At 47.4% G+C, this 16,608-nt stretch overlaps 7 protein-coding genes across 7 annotated transcripts; 5 read left to right on the forward strand and 2 right to left on the reverse strand.

Moving 5' to 3' along the window:
* Nucleotides 1–855: 855 nt before the first annotated feature.
* On the forward strand, nt 856–2,169 carry N7447_009224 (uncharacterized protein; the record flags this gene model as incomplete). Its single annotated transcript, XM_057233486.1, has 3 exons — nt 856–1,006; nt 1,070–1,717; nt 1,778–2,169. 3 exons carry the CDS (start codon nt 856–858, stop codon nt 2,167–2,169), a joined length of 1,191 nt encoding a protein of 396 aa, XP_057083028.1.
* Nucleotides 2,170–2,273: 104 nt separating this feature from the next.
* Nucleotides 2,274–2,831, forward strand: N7447_009225 (retropepsin-like aspartic protease; the record flags this gene model as incomplete). Its single annotated transcript, XM_057233487.1, has 2 exons — nt 2,274–2,639; nt 2,694–2,831. 2 exons carry the CDS (start codon nt 2,274–2,276, stop codon nt 2,829–2,831), a joined length of 504 nt encoding a protein of 167 aa, XP_057083029.1.
* A 5,013-nt stretch (nt 2,832–7,844) lies between these two features.
* On the forward strand, nt 7,845–10,347 carry N7447_009226 (beta-glucosidase; the record flags this gene model as incomplete). The annotated part of the gene is made up of 2 exons (XM_057233488.1): nt 7,845–8,013; nt 8,069–10,347. The coding sequence occupies 2 exons, from the start codon at nt 7,845–7,847 to the stop codon at nt 10,345–10,347; spliced, it is 2,448 nt and encodes an 815-aa protein (XP_057083030.1).
* A 338-nt stretch (nt 10,348–10,685) lies between these two features.
* Nucleotides 10,686–11,054, reverse strand: N7447_009227 (uncharacterized protein; the record flags this gene model as incomplete). The annotated part of the gene is made up of 2 exons (XM_057233489.1): nt 10,686–10,774; nt 10,913–11,054. The coding sequence occupies 2 exons, from the start codon at nt 11,052–11,054 to the stop codon at nt 10,686–10,688; spliced, it is 231 nt and encodes a 76-aa protein (XP_057083031.1).
* Nucleotides 11,055–11,580: 526 nt separating this feature from the next.
* On the reverse strand, nt 11,581–11,948 carry N7447_009228 (uncharacterized protein; the record flags this gene model as incomplete). Its single annotated transcript, XM_057233490.1, has 2 exons — nt 11,581–11,699; nt 11,750–11,948. Coding segments are annotated over 2 exons (318 nt in total), but the record flags the coding sequence as incomplete, so codon positions are not given.
* Nucleotides 11,949–12,813: 865 nt separating this feature from the next.
* Nucleotides 12,814–13,816, forward strand: N7447_009229 (cupin domain-containing protein; the record flags this gene model as incomplete). The annotated part of the gene is made up of 3 exons (XM_057233491.1): nt 12,814–12,866; nt 12,920–13,373; nt 13,484–13,816. The coding sequence occupies 3 exons, from the start codon at nt 12,814–12,816 to the stop codon at nt 13,814–13,816; spliced, it is 840 nt and encodes a 279-aa protein (XP_057083033.1).
* A 474-nt stretch (nt 13,817–14,290) lies between these two features.
* Nucleotides 14,291–16,423, forward strand: N7447_009230 (putative transcription factor; the record flags this gene model as incomplete). The annotated part of the gene is made up of 1 exon (XM_057233492.1): nt 14,291–16,423. One exon carries the CDS (start codon nt 14,291–14,293, stop codon nt 16,421–16,423), a length of 2,133 nt encoding a protein of 710 aa, XP_057083034.1.
* Between the last annotated feature and the right edge of the window lie 185 nt (nt 16,424–16,608).

Here is a 16,608-nt window from a genome sequence, read left to right on the forward strand (position 1 = left end):
CAGAAGGTAATCAGCGTTGGTGGGATTTTTCTGCTCTGTCAAGTTATGGAGCTCTGTCCCTAAGTTATCTAGCCGTTGGACTAATATCTGGCGAGAATGCTCGTTCTTAATAACAGAGGTGAGCACGTATTGGCTTGGCTGGTATGAGTCGTATTGTGGAGGGCTGTCATGGCAAAAGGGGACTGTCTTTGATTCTTGGCCTCCAAAAGATAGCCCGGATATTTTCAGGGAATTAACGATTCTTGTATGGTTTTGGAAGTTTTTGTATAGAGGAAAAATCTGAAGAGAAAAATCCGGGATTGGGGTTTAAAACAGCAGAAGAGTATTATGTACGGCTTCTGCCAGCCGCCGCTTAATATGGATTCCAGAGCCATAGTAGCCTACGCCAAACTAATTCGAGCTCCGCTAACCTTCCATCTAAACATCCTTCCAACGTTCTTTATGTCTTCGCCGATTGACCAATTTGTTTGTTTATATTATAAGCCTATCCCACACATGGACAAGTACATACGACCATAGGGTGTGGAAAACAGGGCTTCCTGTGACGATCTGTTTGGCTTGTTTGTTTGCGACAGGATCCCACAAAGGATCCTGCCCAGTAGATCTTTTTCTTTCTTTTCCTTCTCTCTCTATGCTTAGTATTCTGAATAAAATGCACTCTTTTTGTTGAAGAACTGGCAGGTCACATAATACTAAGCATCACTCTCAATTCTCATTGACAGTACGGCTGTACAAACCATCAATTTGATTGGTTTCGGCCCTGTCACATCCCCACTTTCGTTCCTTGGCACCGTACAGCCAAGACCTTGACCCACGTTAATCCCGAACCCGAACCGAAGAATCTGACTAATCAGGATGGTTGGATCAAAGCGAAACCCACCGATGAACCGTGGCAGGCAACCCGCTGCCGTGCCTGATGAAGATGCCGAAAGCCATGAGCAGGAGCCTGTCGCTGCTCTCGAACCGAGTACCCCGACCCCCGATCCGCAGAGACCAGTTGACACTGGTGAACATGATGAAGAGGAAGAATAACCGATCCGCGCACGACTGCGCCAGACACCGAGCAAAGAGAGATTCATTGAACTCGCTCGTGACCACCAGAGATTGCAGAATCTGGTTCAAGAACTCGAAGATGAGATTGTCGTGCTTAAGGCAGATAGAACTGAGACTGATATCGTGAATGAATCACTCCGTATTAAGCGTGACGAAGCTATTACCCACCGAGATATTGCTATTCGTGAGCGCGGCGACCTTGCCTTCCGTCTCGTGAATCTTCAGAGTCAGAATACCCGTACCGGCGCACCGATTGTGGAGGCCGCTGCTAACCGAAAGTCTACAAAAATGCCTGATGCACCTATGTTGAATGATGGAAAGGAAGTCCGATTCGAAACCTGGGAGACTGTGATTCGTCAGAAGCTTGAGGCGAATGCTGACCACTACCCTTTGCCTGTCCATCGTAAGCTCTACGTTCAGAGTCGTTGTGAAGGTAAAGCTCAGCTACACATTGCTCCCCGGATGAGTTCCGATGCCAGCTTTCCGTACGCAGACGCTGAGGATATTATCCACCACCTAAAGACTGTCTTCGCGAACCTAAACAGACGTGCAGAAGCATACACAGCATACCATAAGCTTAAGATGAAACCTAAGGATAGCTTCACTGATTTCCTTACGGAGTTCATGCAGCTCGCCGAAGAGGCTGTCGTTATCGCCGAGAACCGTAAGCGAGACCTATACTCGAAACTCCCGTACCTGCTTCAGAGCTAAGTTATGTGGGCAGTTAACCAGAATACCGTTTCATTCGATGCATTCACCCAGAGCTGCCAGAGTATGGCTCACGAGATCAGTCTTCAGCAGGAAGCAAAGACCTCCTCACGTACCCGGTCTACGATCCCCGCTGCCGGCGCCGGAGGTGCATCTACCGTGAACCAGCTAAGCACTCCCCGCGTGAAGCGCGAGTACACTCCGAGCCTATCTGCCTCTGAAAGAGAGACCTTAATGAGAGAAGGACGATGCTTTAACTGTAAGGAACATGGACATATGACCCGTGATTATCCGAAGAAGAAACCGACTCTCGCTGTTATGATAACTACTCCCGTTATGAACCCTCCCCGTGTGGACGAGATCGTGGAGCTAGAAGCCGATACCGATTCGGGAAAAGCTCCTGCCTAGGCGAAGTCTCCCTCCTAGGCGGACGGAAGGTGTCACTTTTCTCGCTGGATTTGCAGAAGTTGATTAGGGGTCCCAGAGATAGCTTAGTTTTCAATACACAGCTAATGCACAATGGACGCTCATTTTCTATTTTAGCACTTGGTGACACTGGAGCAGATGGATACGTTTTTATTAATTCGTTAATGGTTGTATTACTTAGTAAGCGTTTCGGACTTAGAGTGGAGAAACTGAGTCGTGAATGCCCAGTACGAGGTTTTAACGGTAAACGAGCAGAGCCGATACGACATATGGCTGTCCTTATAATTTGTATCGATGGAAGGATTCAGCGTCAGATCCCTATGTTGATTGCAGACCTAGGACGATATGACATGATTCTCGGACGAATGTGGTTCGCTGAGCATGATGTCCTCCTTGATTGCCGACGACACCGAATGATTTGGCCAGATGAAAGAACTCTTTTCGATGAGGTGGTAAGCAAGATCTCTGTCCTAACCCCGAAGGTTATCCTGCAGAGATCTCCGTAGGACGATATTCACCAGAAGGACGTAGACCGAAGAGATCGTCTCTCCGAGCTAGCAGAGATAACTACACAGATGCAGAAGCTAAGGGGGGATATCTACCCTCACGCTCGTGAGCGCCAGTACGGTCATTGGCAGATATAAGAGCAGAGAAAGATGGTACGGAATATTAAGGATGAGATACTAAATGTTCCGCTCTCCTACGAGAAGGAAGATAAATCTCCCCTTCCTACAATTAATATCAGTGTAATTGGAAGAGTCGGATTCGATAGATGGGAAGCACGAAAGAAGAGAAATCCTACCGGAGGAATCGAGATATTTACTACCTCACTCTGTGAGATAGATCGGATTCTCACTGTGAAGTCATCCGGTAACGAGGACCCCGAACTCCGAGAGATTAAGAGGATATTACCGTCGGAGTATCATGATCTAGTCGAAGTGTTCTCGAAAAAGAAATCAGACGAATTACCCCCATACAGAACCGGTGTGGATCATGATATCGTTCTTAAAGCCGAAGCATAACCTGGTTACTGTCCCCTTTACAAGCTATCTCTTAACGAGCTGAAAGCGGCGAAACAGTATATTATTAAGAATCTGGATAAAGGCTTTATTATGCTAAGCGCTTCCCCTTACGCATCCCTAATCCTAATGGCGAAGAAACCTGGTGGTGGACTCCGTTTCTGTGTGGATTTCCGGAAACTGAACGCAATTACTAAGAAGGATTGTTACCCTCTTCCCCTGATCGACGAAGTACTTTAACGAACCAGTAAAGCAAAGTATTTCATAAAGCTTAATATCAGACAGGGTTTCCACCGGATTCGTTTAACCCCGGAAGCAGAAGATCTGATAACCTTTAGGACACGATATGGATCCTTTAAGTATAAAGTGACACCATTTAGGTTAACGAATGGACTAGCTACGTTCCAGCGGTTTATGAATAACATCTTACGAGAATGTATGGATGAATACGCAGTTACCTTTATGGATGATATCCTTATCTACAGTGAGACTCTTGAAGAGCACCAGCGATAAGTGAGAGAAGTGCTTTCCCGCCTACAGAAGGCCGGATTATAAGTTGCTCTCTCGAAGTGTGAATTTACTGTTACGAAGACCAAGTTCCTTGGGTTTATCGTGAGTACAGATGGCATCATGGTAGATCCTGAGAAGATCCGGGTGATCTAATCATGGAAGACCCCATCGACAGTGAAAGGCGTGTAATCCTTCCTCGGGTTCTGTAACTTCTATCGACGATTCATCCAGGGATATAGTCTGATTTCGAAACCTCTACACCGACTAACGCGGCATGACGTCCCGTACGAGTGGTCTACCTATTGTGAAGCAGCCTTCACGCTCCTAAAGGAGAAGCTGATCACTGCACTAATACTCCGTCATTACGACCCAGCGCGAAAAATAAGAGTAGAAACTGATGCTTTAGACGGTGTGTTAGGAGCAATATTGTCTCAGTACTATGAAGATGACGATTTCTGGCATCCAGTGGCTTTCTATTTAAAGACTATGCAGGCTGCAGAGTTGAACTACGAAGTGCGAGATAAGGAACTCCTTGCTATCATCCGTGCATTACAGGAATGGAGACCAGAGCTCGAGGGTCTCGCGCGACAGGATCGTTTCGAGATTCTCACAGACCATCAATCCCTAGAATACTTCATGACCACCCGATAAATGAACTAACGACAGGCGAGGTGGAGCGAGTTCCTCTCGTAATTCCATTTCTTGATTAAATATAGACTAGGAAAGAAAAATATTGTGGCAGATGTGTTATTAAGAAAGGAGTCACCTTGTGTCGATAATGGTAGACAGCTGACGCTCTTACCGGAAGACTGTCTAGAGAAGGGTGTTCGTCCGCTGGATTTAAACCTAATCTAACCAGAGAACGTACAGGAAATTGTTGAAAGAGTGAAGTAGGTAAACCGTGAGAGTTCGGAGCTTAACGAATTCCGGCGGATTGCAGAAGAAGGGAGTAATCCGAAATGGACCCTCCGAGATGGACTCCTCCTCTTTGAAGAGCGCCTAGAAGTTCCAGATGAAAATGATCTACGTGCTAGATTACTTGACGAAGTACATCGATAACCAATGACCTCACATCCCGGTATAGAAAAGCTAAAGAAGCTTATCTCTATAAGATACCACTGGCCCGGATGGATTATGGATATTAAGCGATATGTGGATAATTGTTTAGTCTGTAAGCGGACTAAAGCATGGAGAGACCGGACCCCTGGTCTGCTGCATCCCCTTCCTATCCCAGAGAGACCTTAGCAGCATATTTTAATGGATTTCCGCTCTTTCCCGAAGGACCGACACGGATACGACACTGTCTTTGTGGTAGTTGACCGCTTTAGTAAGAGACCGATTTCCATTCCTTGCTATAAAGATACGAATGCGAAGCAGATGGCTCGGTTGTTTATCGATAATGTGATACGAACCACCGGCATCCTAGAGACTATTGTCTCTGACCGCGGAGGACAGTTCGTTTCCGAATTCTGGACTGAGTTCTGTAGAATCCTTAGGATTAAGAGGAAGTTATTAACTGCATACCATCCCCAGACCGACGGTCAGAGTGAGATTGCGAATCAGTACATGGCCCAGAGACTACGACCGTACGTTAAACAGAACCAGGATAATTGGTCAGAAATACTACTAATGGTAGATTTCGCAGCTTCTATCCTTCCCTAAGATACTACAAAGAAGTCCCCGTTCTTCATCGAGAGAGGATACGAACCGGCTATGTCTTTCGACTGGAGAGACCAGGAAACTGTGACACCGAATGAGTAAGACGCCGTGCAGATGCTTTCTAATCTATAAGAGATCTAGACCCAGATAAAGGAGCAGATTACAAAGTCACAGCATTTATAAGTCCGATAGGCAAATCGGCATCGGAGAGAGGAAGATTTCGGTGTTAATGACTACGTTTTCGTGATAACGAAAGACTGGCAGCTTACTCAGCCAGGTCGGAAGCTTGCTCACCTAGCGAGTGGCCCATACAAAATTGTCAATAAAATCGGTAACTCCTACGAACTTAAATTGCCGGATTTAATCCAGGTGCACCCAGTTTTTCATGCTAGCAAGCTACGGAAAGCGGCAATAACTGAACCTTTGACAGGACAGCATGCTGATCCTTCTCCGCTAATCAGGATCAACGAAGAGGATGAATGGGAAGTCGACAAATTGCTGGATGCGAGGACCTACTACCGGAAGCTACAGTACCGAGTACAGTGGCTAGGGCATGATCTAGATCTACAGTGGTATCCCGCAGGGAATTTCAGGCATGCACCGCAGAAGGTTCAAGAATTCCATGACCGGTATCCTTCCAAACCTGGACCCCCGATGCGTTTACAAGACTGGGTTGATGCCTCTCAGAATGATGCCATACTCGATGAGCACGTTGATGACGATAAGCCAGCATTCAGAGACTGAATGCAGTTTTAGCCGGGGGTTATGTGACGATCTGTTTGGCTTGTTTGTTTGCGACAGGATCCCACAAAGGATCCTGCCCAGTAGATCTTTTTCTTTCTTTTCCTTCTCTCTCTATGCTTAGTATTCTGAATAAAATGCACTCTTTTTGTTGAAGAACTGGCAGGTCACACTTCCCGTCCGCTCAGCCGTACTTAAGCCACACGCCGGTGAGTTAGTAGTTGGGTGGGTGACCACCAGCGAATCCTCACTGTTGTATGTTTTTTTTCTTTGTTTCTTTCATGGAAAGTTGGAACTTGCTCTGACTATCTGTATGTTTGTTAACTTTTTGGCAGATCGATAAAAAAAATAATTATTAGAACATGCTCGAAAGTAGGATTAAACTGAATTATGTAAGGCACATGTCACTGTAGCTAATTTAATAGCCGGTTCCATCCCAGTTGATGATTTTATATAATAATCCATGTTACGTGCTAGGTATTTATGAATAAAAAAGTATAGATAATCTAAAATGCTAGAAATGGGGAAGAAATGAAAGAGAAAACCAACAAATAGTTCAAACAACATTGAAAGCCTATCTAGTGCTATGTGTCTGATCGTAACATGGAGTGCAAAACGGATGTGAAAATTCGGCATCGGGTAGAGCCCACTGTGTGCTGGGTACGTGCTGGGCTTGGCACGATTATATAGGATTTTTTGGTAGAGGTAGATATCGGTACCACATAAAATTAATAACTACAAGAATATGATGTTTTTTTAGTCGTCTCTTCAGCGGTCTTTTCAAATATTCTGTCTAGATGTATGTCTTTTGAGGTTTTTTCTTAGTTTTATCAGTAGGTAGACGGCAGAAATAAAGCGGAAAGAGGACCTTTCCGTGTATACCCTGGGATATATTTGCTAGTGGATTTTAATAAGGTTACTAATGTTGCTTTTATAATGATTATAAATCCTTTACCCCAAGGTTTTTGTTTCAGATACAAGGACACAGCATGGCTTTGGGCCGGTGAGTGGACACTACAGAAGCCGAGTCATGCATATGAAGCATATGGACTATACCAAGAGGTTCAATGCAGGTCATAACCATTTAGGACTGCTCTTATTCCATCGCAATATCAGAGATCTTGCACTATCCCTTCTGATTCTTCCCATCTCCATCTGTCTCAATGCTACCTGACCTCAACCACATTGTCAGCATGACTACTACGCCACCCTAGTTAATCAAGATTACATCAGGAAAAGCGCGGGATGGGTCGTAACCGCCAAGCCTAAGCCGCCCCTCTTGGTATACTAGTAACAATCTAGATTAAAATCCCGCACAAAGTCAGTTTGTGGATATACCCACCAGTAACATTGTCGTGAAGGACCACTAAACTTTACCAAGCATCCGAAGTATTGCCGGAACATATATTAAAGAGAGTGCGTCATATGTGTGCACTGACTCTACACTCTGCACGGGCAGAAGTTTCCCCAGAAACAGGAATGTGTGGGGTCCCCACCACCCCCACGAACCTAAAATGTCCTCAAGCCACTTCTCGGTAAAAGTCCGGGTGACAATGTTACACTGACCGGCAAAACTTCGGGCCTATACTTCCCCATATTCCGGTAAAGGCCTTCGGTTCCGATGCCGATGGCGGCTTCCGAGTTGCGGGGGACTATAAGAAGGGGTCCGGGGAGAACCTAACTTCCAGAGACCACTCGAGTTTCTCCTCTCTAACAAAGTTACGAAAAATGCCCTGCGTCACTCAGTTCGTGGTTTCAGGGCTTTTGGCCGCCACACTGGTCAATGGACAATCATTTGACGGATCTGGTCGAAGCGAAGATGCCTTCGGCTATGTACAACCCAAGAACACAACTATTCTGGGCCCTTATGGACACTCACCTGCTGTCCTTCCCTCACGTATGTTGTTAGTCAACTCCTTTGAATTTAAATATCCTTCTAATCCTTACTACAGCAAATGCTACCGGATCAGGCGATTGGGAGAAAGCCTACGCCAAAGCCCAGAATTTTGTGGCCAAGCTGACGGTCGATGAGAAGGCCGACATGGTTACCGGCCAGCCAGGTCCGTGTGTGGGAAATATCGTCGCTATCCCGCGACTCGACTTCCCAGGCCTTTGCTTGCAGGACGGCCCCCTGTCAATTCGAGTCGCCGACTATGCTAGCGTCTTCGCTGCCGGTGTCACCGTGGCATCCACGTGGGACAGATCTCTCCTCTATGAACGAGGGTATGCTATGGGAAAAGAGTTCAAAGCTAAAGGCGCCCACATTGCACTCAGCCCCGTTGCTGGTCCGCTCGGCCGCTCTGCCTATGCAGGCCGAAACTGGGAAGGCTTTGCTGCGGATCCTTATTTGACCGGCGTTGCTATGGAGGAGACTATCCGTGGCCACCAAGACGCTGGCGTGCAAGCTACTGCTAAGCACTTTATCGGCAACGAACAGGAAACTCAGCGCAACCCTACTTACGACACGAATGGAACCGTCACGGATGTTATTCAAGAAGCACTTTCCTCTAACATTGATGACCGCACCATGCACGAGTTGTACCTTTGGCCTTTTGCCAATGCTGTTCGCGCCCAGGCTGCCAGCTTCATGTGCTCATACCAACGTCTGAATGGTTCTTATGCTTGTGAGAACTCCAAGGCGCTCAACGGCCTGCTAAAGGAAGAGCTTGGCTTCCAGGGATACGTCATGTCTGACTGGGGTGGCACTCACTCCGGTGTTGCCTCTATTGAGGGAGGTCTCGACATGAATATGCCCGGTGGTCTTGGACCCTACGGCACGGTTCCCGAAGCCGGCTCTTTCTTCGGCAAGAACGTGACTTATGCTGTCAATAATGGCACTGTGGATGAATCTCGGGTCGATGACATGATCGTCCGCATCATGACCCCTTACTACTGGCTCGGCCAGGATAAGAACTATCCCAAGGTTGACCCTTCATCCGCCGACTTGAATACGTTCTCGCCTCGGTCAACTTGGCTCCGCGAGTTCAACCTCACTGGGGAGCGAAGCCGTGATGTCCGCGGAAACCACGCCAAGCTGATCCGTAAGCTTGCAGCTGAGGCTACTGTCTTGTTGAAGAACGAGAAGCAGGTTCTTCCGTTGAAGGCCCCTAAGAACATCGCCATCTTTGGCAACGACGCGGGCGAGAACACTATGGGTGCTGTCAATCAGGCAACCTTCGAATTCGGAAACTTGGCATCTGGTGGTGGCTCGGGTACCGGCCGATTTACCTATCTCGTCTCCCCACTCGAGGCTATCAAGACTCGCGCTAAGAAAGACAACGCTCTCGTCCAATACTTCTTAAACAACACCCAGATTGCGACCGGGAGCGTCACCGACCTCTGGGTTCCTACCACTCCCGACGTGTGCCTTGTCTTCCTCAAGACCTGGGCCGAAGAAGGGGCCGACCGCGAGAGCCTGACAGTCGACTATGACGGCAACAAAGTCGTCGCGTCCGTCGCCAAGTCGTGTAACAATACAGTCGTGATTACCCATTCCTCCGGAATCAACATTCTCCCTTTCGCCAACCACCCCAACGTCACTGCCATCCTCGCCGCACATTACCCAGGCCAGGAAGCCGGTAACTCCATCGTGGACGTCCTCTATGGTGACATCAATCCCTCTGGCCATCTTCCCTACACAATCGCCAAGAACAATACCGATTACAATGCCCCACCCACCACCGAGGTGTCCACCAAGGGCCCGGACGACTGGCAATCTTGGTTTGACGAGAAGCTCGAGATCGACTACCGTCACTTCGACGCTCAGGACATCTCCGTACAATACGAATTTGGCTTCGGTCTCTCATACACGACTTTCAACCTCTCCAACCTCACTACTAAGCCTGTGGCTGATTCCATCCCCTCTATTCCTGAAGAGCAGCCCGTCCAGCCTGGCGGAAATCCCGCTCTCTGGGCGACACTCTACAACATCACCGTCTCAGTTACCAACTCTGGTGATGTCGAGGGTGCAGCTGTTCCCCAGTTGTACGTTACCTTCCCGGATAGTACGCCTGAGGGAACACCACCTAAGCAGCTGCGCGGTTTCGAGAAGGTCTCTTTGGCTCCCGGCGAGTCCCGCACCGTTGAATTTGAGTTGATGCGTAGAGATCTGAGTTATTGGGATATTGTTTCTCAGAAGTGGCTCATTCCTGAGGGTGAATTTATTATGCGGGTTGGATTCAGTAGTAGGGATTTGAAGGAGGTTGCTAAAGTTACTCCTGTTCGTGCTTAATATGTGTTCCATATAGCGCTTGTGATTCTTAATCAGATGCCTAGGTTGCAGTTTCGATCCACATCTGTTACCCAAATGAAAAGCACATGAACCAAATCCCAGTAGTATGTGCGTGGTTAAATCTATGATAATTCATGGGACAAGGAAACGAGGCCCTGAATATGTAATTAAATGGCCCGGGGATTTGTAATCAGTCTCTGCAGGGTAGCACGGAGCACCCGAAGTTCTAATCCACACGGAGCATGTATATAAATCGTAGACTATACTTCGTATGGAGTACAATCAATCAATCAAAGAAAGTACAATTAACCTGTTGCAGTCTAACTAATCGCGTATGACTATGCAGACAATTCATCCAGCTGAAGCAAGAACTCGAAGCCAAACGCCGAGTTGGGATCATATAGTGCTCCTAGAGGGTATACAGAGGCTGATTTGTAGAGAGTGTGGAACCAGCCCATTCCTACAACCCATAAACCCACAACCCTATAAACCTATACATAAGAAATATAAATGACTGCCATAGAGTGTACCCTCCATCTTCCATGCTTTAACTCTCACTTTTTACTTCTCCCTCTCGCTCTCCCTATGCTCTGCTCCCCCCCCTGTCTTAGTTTCAATTGATGGTGAGGTTTCTCTAGCCAGTTGTTAGATGGCATGTTTGTCGATTCTGGCTTAGTTTCTCGTTCTACAACTTCACCTGTCGTCATTAGCTAATACCCATCCCATTATCTTCCACACCTAGGTCTATGGCCGCGAGGCCTATCGGTTGGTCGTCGCTCTCGAATCCCACGTGTTGAAACTGCTAGAGACCTATTCGGTGCATAAAGTTGACCACATAGCAGGTGGCCTACGAGTTTGACACGATCTTATCGTAATCAGTCTCCTCGATACTAACTGCCCATAACTACTCCCACAATTTTGTACGTGGGATAATATACCGCGGGCACTATATAAGAATATGCTTTAGCGTCTGTGACCCTATATCACAATTGTATCGATCTGTTTCTACTTCCTTGATTTTGAATAATAAATGTCCGATCCTTGTTGTGCGCATTTGAATCAAAATTACATATTGTGGCTTTGACAAACCCTCGTATAAACGAAGCGTCTTATTCGGCGCCTACACTAAGCGCTTTATAGATGCGGAAGTTATTTTCCGCTCCCACTATTTCTCTCATAGCTCTCTAATTCGCTAGTGAACCGCTCTCTTAGCAGCTACGACCAGACGAATTATCAGTTCACCCGTTCTGCTTCCGGTTGCAGCTCCCATCTCCGCACTAAGAAGCGCCCGTTTACTTCCTTATCGGTAAATTTATTGCCGTCCACACACACCAACGTGTGTAGGGATCCACCTAATAGTGATATTCTTCGGTTAGTTTATTCCCAACCGGATAACCCGTACGTGACCATATATCATTGCGAGCACGTACTAGCCAGACAGATGCTATAGGTTTTGCACTGCCTAGACGGTAAGGATTCTTATCGTGGCTTTTCAACGACTTACTGTAGCCGTTATCTGATTGCCATGAGAAATAATTCTGTGTCGAGTGCTGCTCCCACTGTCCCGCGGCGTACAGAGTACATACGGCCCTACCGAGGTCCTATAACATGCCTACATATCCAAGCCACAGCCGAATCTGTTAATCCGGGTTTAGACGCCACCCTACGGTTCCATTCATGCTAAAACCGCTATGTTGATAGACCAGTTTATGTTCTATATCTCTTAGATATTCTGTCGCTTACATAGGTACTTTTTATTTTTTGTGTTTCTAACAAAATAATTCTGGCGCGCGGCATGTTAGGGCTATCGGCAATGCTCGAATTTCTAATTACCGAAGCGAACGCTCTCCGTACGCAGGCACGTCTTTATATTTAACAGGTGCAGAAGATAATGCAAGATCTCTCGTATTAAAACTATGGAATGAGAGGGAATAATATATGACAGTATTGATATGAGACGCAGGAAAATCTAGAGCGCGTTGCATCATGGTTGTCCGCAGAGATTGCTTTCTATGGTAGCCAGTATATGCAGACCACGTTAGGCAGACAGCCCTAATTTATTATAGGCTATTTACACTAGACCCGACGGTATAATAGATAATGTAGGTCTCAATTCTTTGCCTCTGAAAGATTATGTACTTTTGCGCGGGAGGTTCTGTGGTGATGCCCACGCTAGGCCTTGTATATTACAGGGGTATAACTAACTAATTAACACTGTTGTGTATAGCCGAACTGCTGGATTTCCTATTGGTACGATATGAAATGATCTTATACAATACCTAAGAGAAATGCTATTTTGGCTTAGCTCAACTGAATCAGATATTATTCAGGATCCTGCAGCTCATCCCCATGTCGGTTTACCGGAGCGGGTACGAAGTATATAATCTAACCCAGTCTCTGCTTGATATGAGAAACAACAATCAATTTCCCTGTCTTTCATTTTACTTCTTGGTTATTTTGCTCATCATGCCCCCTCTCATACCTTATCATGTTTCTGCAGGAAGCAACCCTATTGTCAAGTATGCCTACTACCTTTAAAGAGACTACAATATCTAAACATATCGTCTCTTAGGTTTGGAGGTGCTCTTGTCACAGAGTTTCTAGAGCCACCTCCAGGTCGATGTTTCTGTTTCCGTCAGAAATACTACCTCAAGCCCCCTATGGACCAGGACGATCCCGACTATGACCGCATCAATGAAGCTTTGAATCATCCATCCGGTCCTCCTCTCCATTTTCACCCATACCAGAATGAGTACTTCCGCGTGGAGCAGGGTCGGATGTGTGTCGAGATGGACGGCGTTCTGCGTGTGCTTACTCCAGAAGATGGGGAAGTCATGGGCCGGGCAGGAAGTATCCACCGCTTCTATGTTGCTCCAGATAGCACCGAAGACATGGTTATTATCTTGAGTGCATCCGATCCCGGTCTCGATTATCAGCTGGATCGGGTCTTCTTTGAGAACTGGTATGGCTTGTGGCATGATTACCTTGTGCATGAAGGCAAGATGGATTTTATTCAGTTGTTGTGTGTACGTGTGTTATCTTGCCTCCCTTGCCTTCTACTTTATTCCCATACCCCACCTCTCTCATCTTGTAAAAAAAGTGCTGATCATCGAACTAATGTCCTACCCTACTACAGACATACGATGGGGGCGATGCCTATCTCCTGCCACCCAGTTGGTTACCCAATCGCCTGCGAAAGCTCATTGGTTACTGGGGTGGAGTGATTGTGGGCCGTTGGATTGGGGGTCTTCTCGGCTATAAGCCCTTCTTCAAGGAGTACACGACCGACTGGGCTTACGCAGTGCACAAGATGGAAGCGTCTTCCTTCACCCGTCGGACAGTGGGCCGTTCATTTACTTCGGCCATGTCCTGGGCCCAACTGCAAATGCGCGCTGTTCAGTGGCAAAATGGAGGCGGGACCAAGAAGATTGTCGCTTCGGATGTCAAAGTTCACACCAACGGATACTGAATATTGGCCATATTATCCCGTCACATTGCAATAGATAGGCAAATAGAGCAAGTAGAGCAAACTAATATGAATGGATTCAACACTGGTTTCTTTCTTCGTACAACATACATAGTAGACATTACTCCTTTGGACTTTCCCCTCTGAAGGCGTGGTCCCTGTAGAACGTAGAACACGGAAAGCAGGCGGGTAGCGGGAAAGGCGCTAGTCTCCGTTATCTTATCTTGGTACCATTGGGCGCTTGGCATGCTTGGCAAGGTTAATGAAAACGCGAAAATGCCGTGTGCCGTTCCTGCCTTTCCGATTGGTTGCTCCTTCCTCAATGCCCTATTGGCGGAGAATGGCAGGACGCACCCGTAGACCTACGTTACCAATCTAGGTAAGTACTGCCGCGACTCTGTTTCAAGGTTATCAATCAATACATCCATCCTACCGTCCGAAATCTCCACCACAATTAGTCTAAGCCCGCTCTTCTTCATGCTGTACAGTTTTGCACCGCCGCGATCAGGTCCCCTGGTTAAGCGACGAAAAGTGCGCCGAGCATGCGACTTCTGTCGCCAGCATCGTGTTCGATGCGATGGCACACTCCCGTGTTCACAATGTGTGACGAACAGGGTCAAGTGCGTCAAGCCCCGGGCCTCGCATCTCCCATCGCCGCCTGACTCCGCTCGAGCTGATCATATCCGACTCTCTGCCCCCCCGTCTCTCGCACCATCTGTCCCATCATCCCTCCCACCATCTCTCCCTTCATGTACTCCACCTTTCCAGTCAGTGAGCTCGTCTGCCCCGGTTTGTTCACCACGGGACTCGACCCATGTAGTTGTCCGCGACCAGGACTGTCTTACCGGATTTATCTCGCGGATCAATACCTTTTGTTCTGTCGTGTCACAGATGTCCGCACAATCATCTCCAGTAACTGACGAATCACCCTCTTCGGAGACTTCGTACTCCACTCCAGACTTGCTTCAAAATGCAGAGCAAACCCTTCCGCGGTTGAGCACGTCCAACTCGCAAGACCTTCAACAAAGCCTACTGATGATATTTTGGGCTCGCTACCAGTGCTTAGCGCCGATTGTGACCCAAGAAGACGTATTAGATTCTGAGCCGGGTCGAAAGCAGGGGCCCTTGCGAGACGCACTAATGGCGTACTGCTTGCAATCAGTCTATCATGCTGGACTACATCATCGTCTCCTGGGCGTCAATACGACACTAAATGGGGCACAAGAAAGCGCTTCGAAAAAGCAGCAGAGCCCTCTGGTAGCTTTGTTTGCGGCCTACTTTCAGAAAGCTTTGGCGAAAAACAGTCATTTTCTCCTATATGCGGAACCATCTGTGTCAGATATTCAACGTCATATTCTGATGGCCCTGTTTCTCCTGAATTCTGGGGAAGTCCTGGCCGCGTATAATATTACGGGGGTGGCTATTCGACTTGCGCAGTCGCTCGACCTGCAGAATCCCCCGGAATCTCACATTAGTCAAAAAGAGGCTGAAATCCGCGGTCGCGTGTGGTGGATGTTGGTTCACCTCGATTTTCGCTGCTCGCGATACCTGGGTAAACCCGTTATCGTCTCTCTAAGAGACATGACACTTCCCATTCCAAATTACAGTCCCTCTACTGCCTCGGCCTTCTCGGACCTGGTATTTCACTCAGCAACTATCGCCCTAACGGTTGTTGGAAAAAAGGTTGCCGAACTTTTGGCGGCTCGGCACGATACCATGAGTGCGAACGACCCCATTGGACAAATCGAGCAGTTTGCGGAACATCTCACTCACGAAATCAGTAATTTATATGAATGGAGGGATCGTATCGTGAAGTCAGAGCCATTCAAAGACTTGGTGCTTGTCGGTAGCGCTAATCGACCTCAAACGTATGCCTCCCGGGAAAAACTAAGACCTGATGACGATACATGGATGTTTTATCACTCACCTGCTCGCATCTTGCAACAAACACTCCTCGAGCTTCAATTTCATGATCTTGTTATTTGGTTTCACCGACCATTCATACAGTTTCCCAGTCTTGGTCTGGTCCCTCAACGCAGCCCGGGAGCCGACATCCATGCGACAACAGCTATTCGGCACGCTTTAATGGCCATAGAGACCGTCCACCGGCGCATGCTCAGTCATGATGCTCTTTATGGATGCTCCGATGTTTACCAATACGTGTGGAACGCAGTCCTGACTCTTGTGGGCTTTATGTTGGCCTATCCTTTGTGCTATTGGTTCTCTGTCGCGCGACAGCACGTGGAGCTGTCCTTTCAGGTTTTTGACACAGCAAAGACCTCGAATCCCATTGCGTCTCGAGCTGCACATCTCACTCGTTACCTCCTGGGCCGAGTCAATGCGCTCATGGAAGTACTCAATGCGCAAGCTTCTACATCACATTCATATGGCCATTTGCCTGGTGACAAACGAGCCACGGAAAATTGGGATGGAGTAGATTTGAATGAACAATCATCAGGTCTTTCCGCAGTTACTCCTGGGACTCATGACCTATGGTCCTGGGCCAACACGGTGGACCCTGAGACTTGGTCTGGTTACTGTCATGAAATCAATGATATGCTAATAGATCTCCCTGAGATCCCCTCTGGCATCGATCATTTCGCCCAGTAAGGACAATCTTGGAAGGTTACATTACGGGCAGCATGCTTTTGTCATAAGTTTTTTTATCTCATTTTTATCTAATTCTGTATACTATGATGATGATGATGATGATGATGATGATGATGATGATGATGATGATGATGATGATGATGATGATGATGATGATGGTGATCTCATTAACCCGATGTAGCTCG

Source organism: Penicillium robsamsonii, assembly GCF_028829455.1.
Source record: "Penicillium robsamsonii strain IBT 29466 chromosome Unknown utg000005l_segment0_segment0, whole genome shotgun sequence".
In the NCBI taxonomy this organism is placed as follows: Eukaryota; Fungi; Ascomycota; class Eurotiomycetes; order Eurotiales; family Aspergillaceae; genus Penicillium; species Penicillium robsamsonii.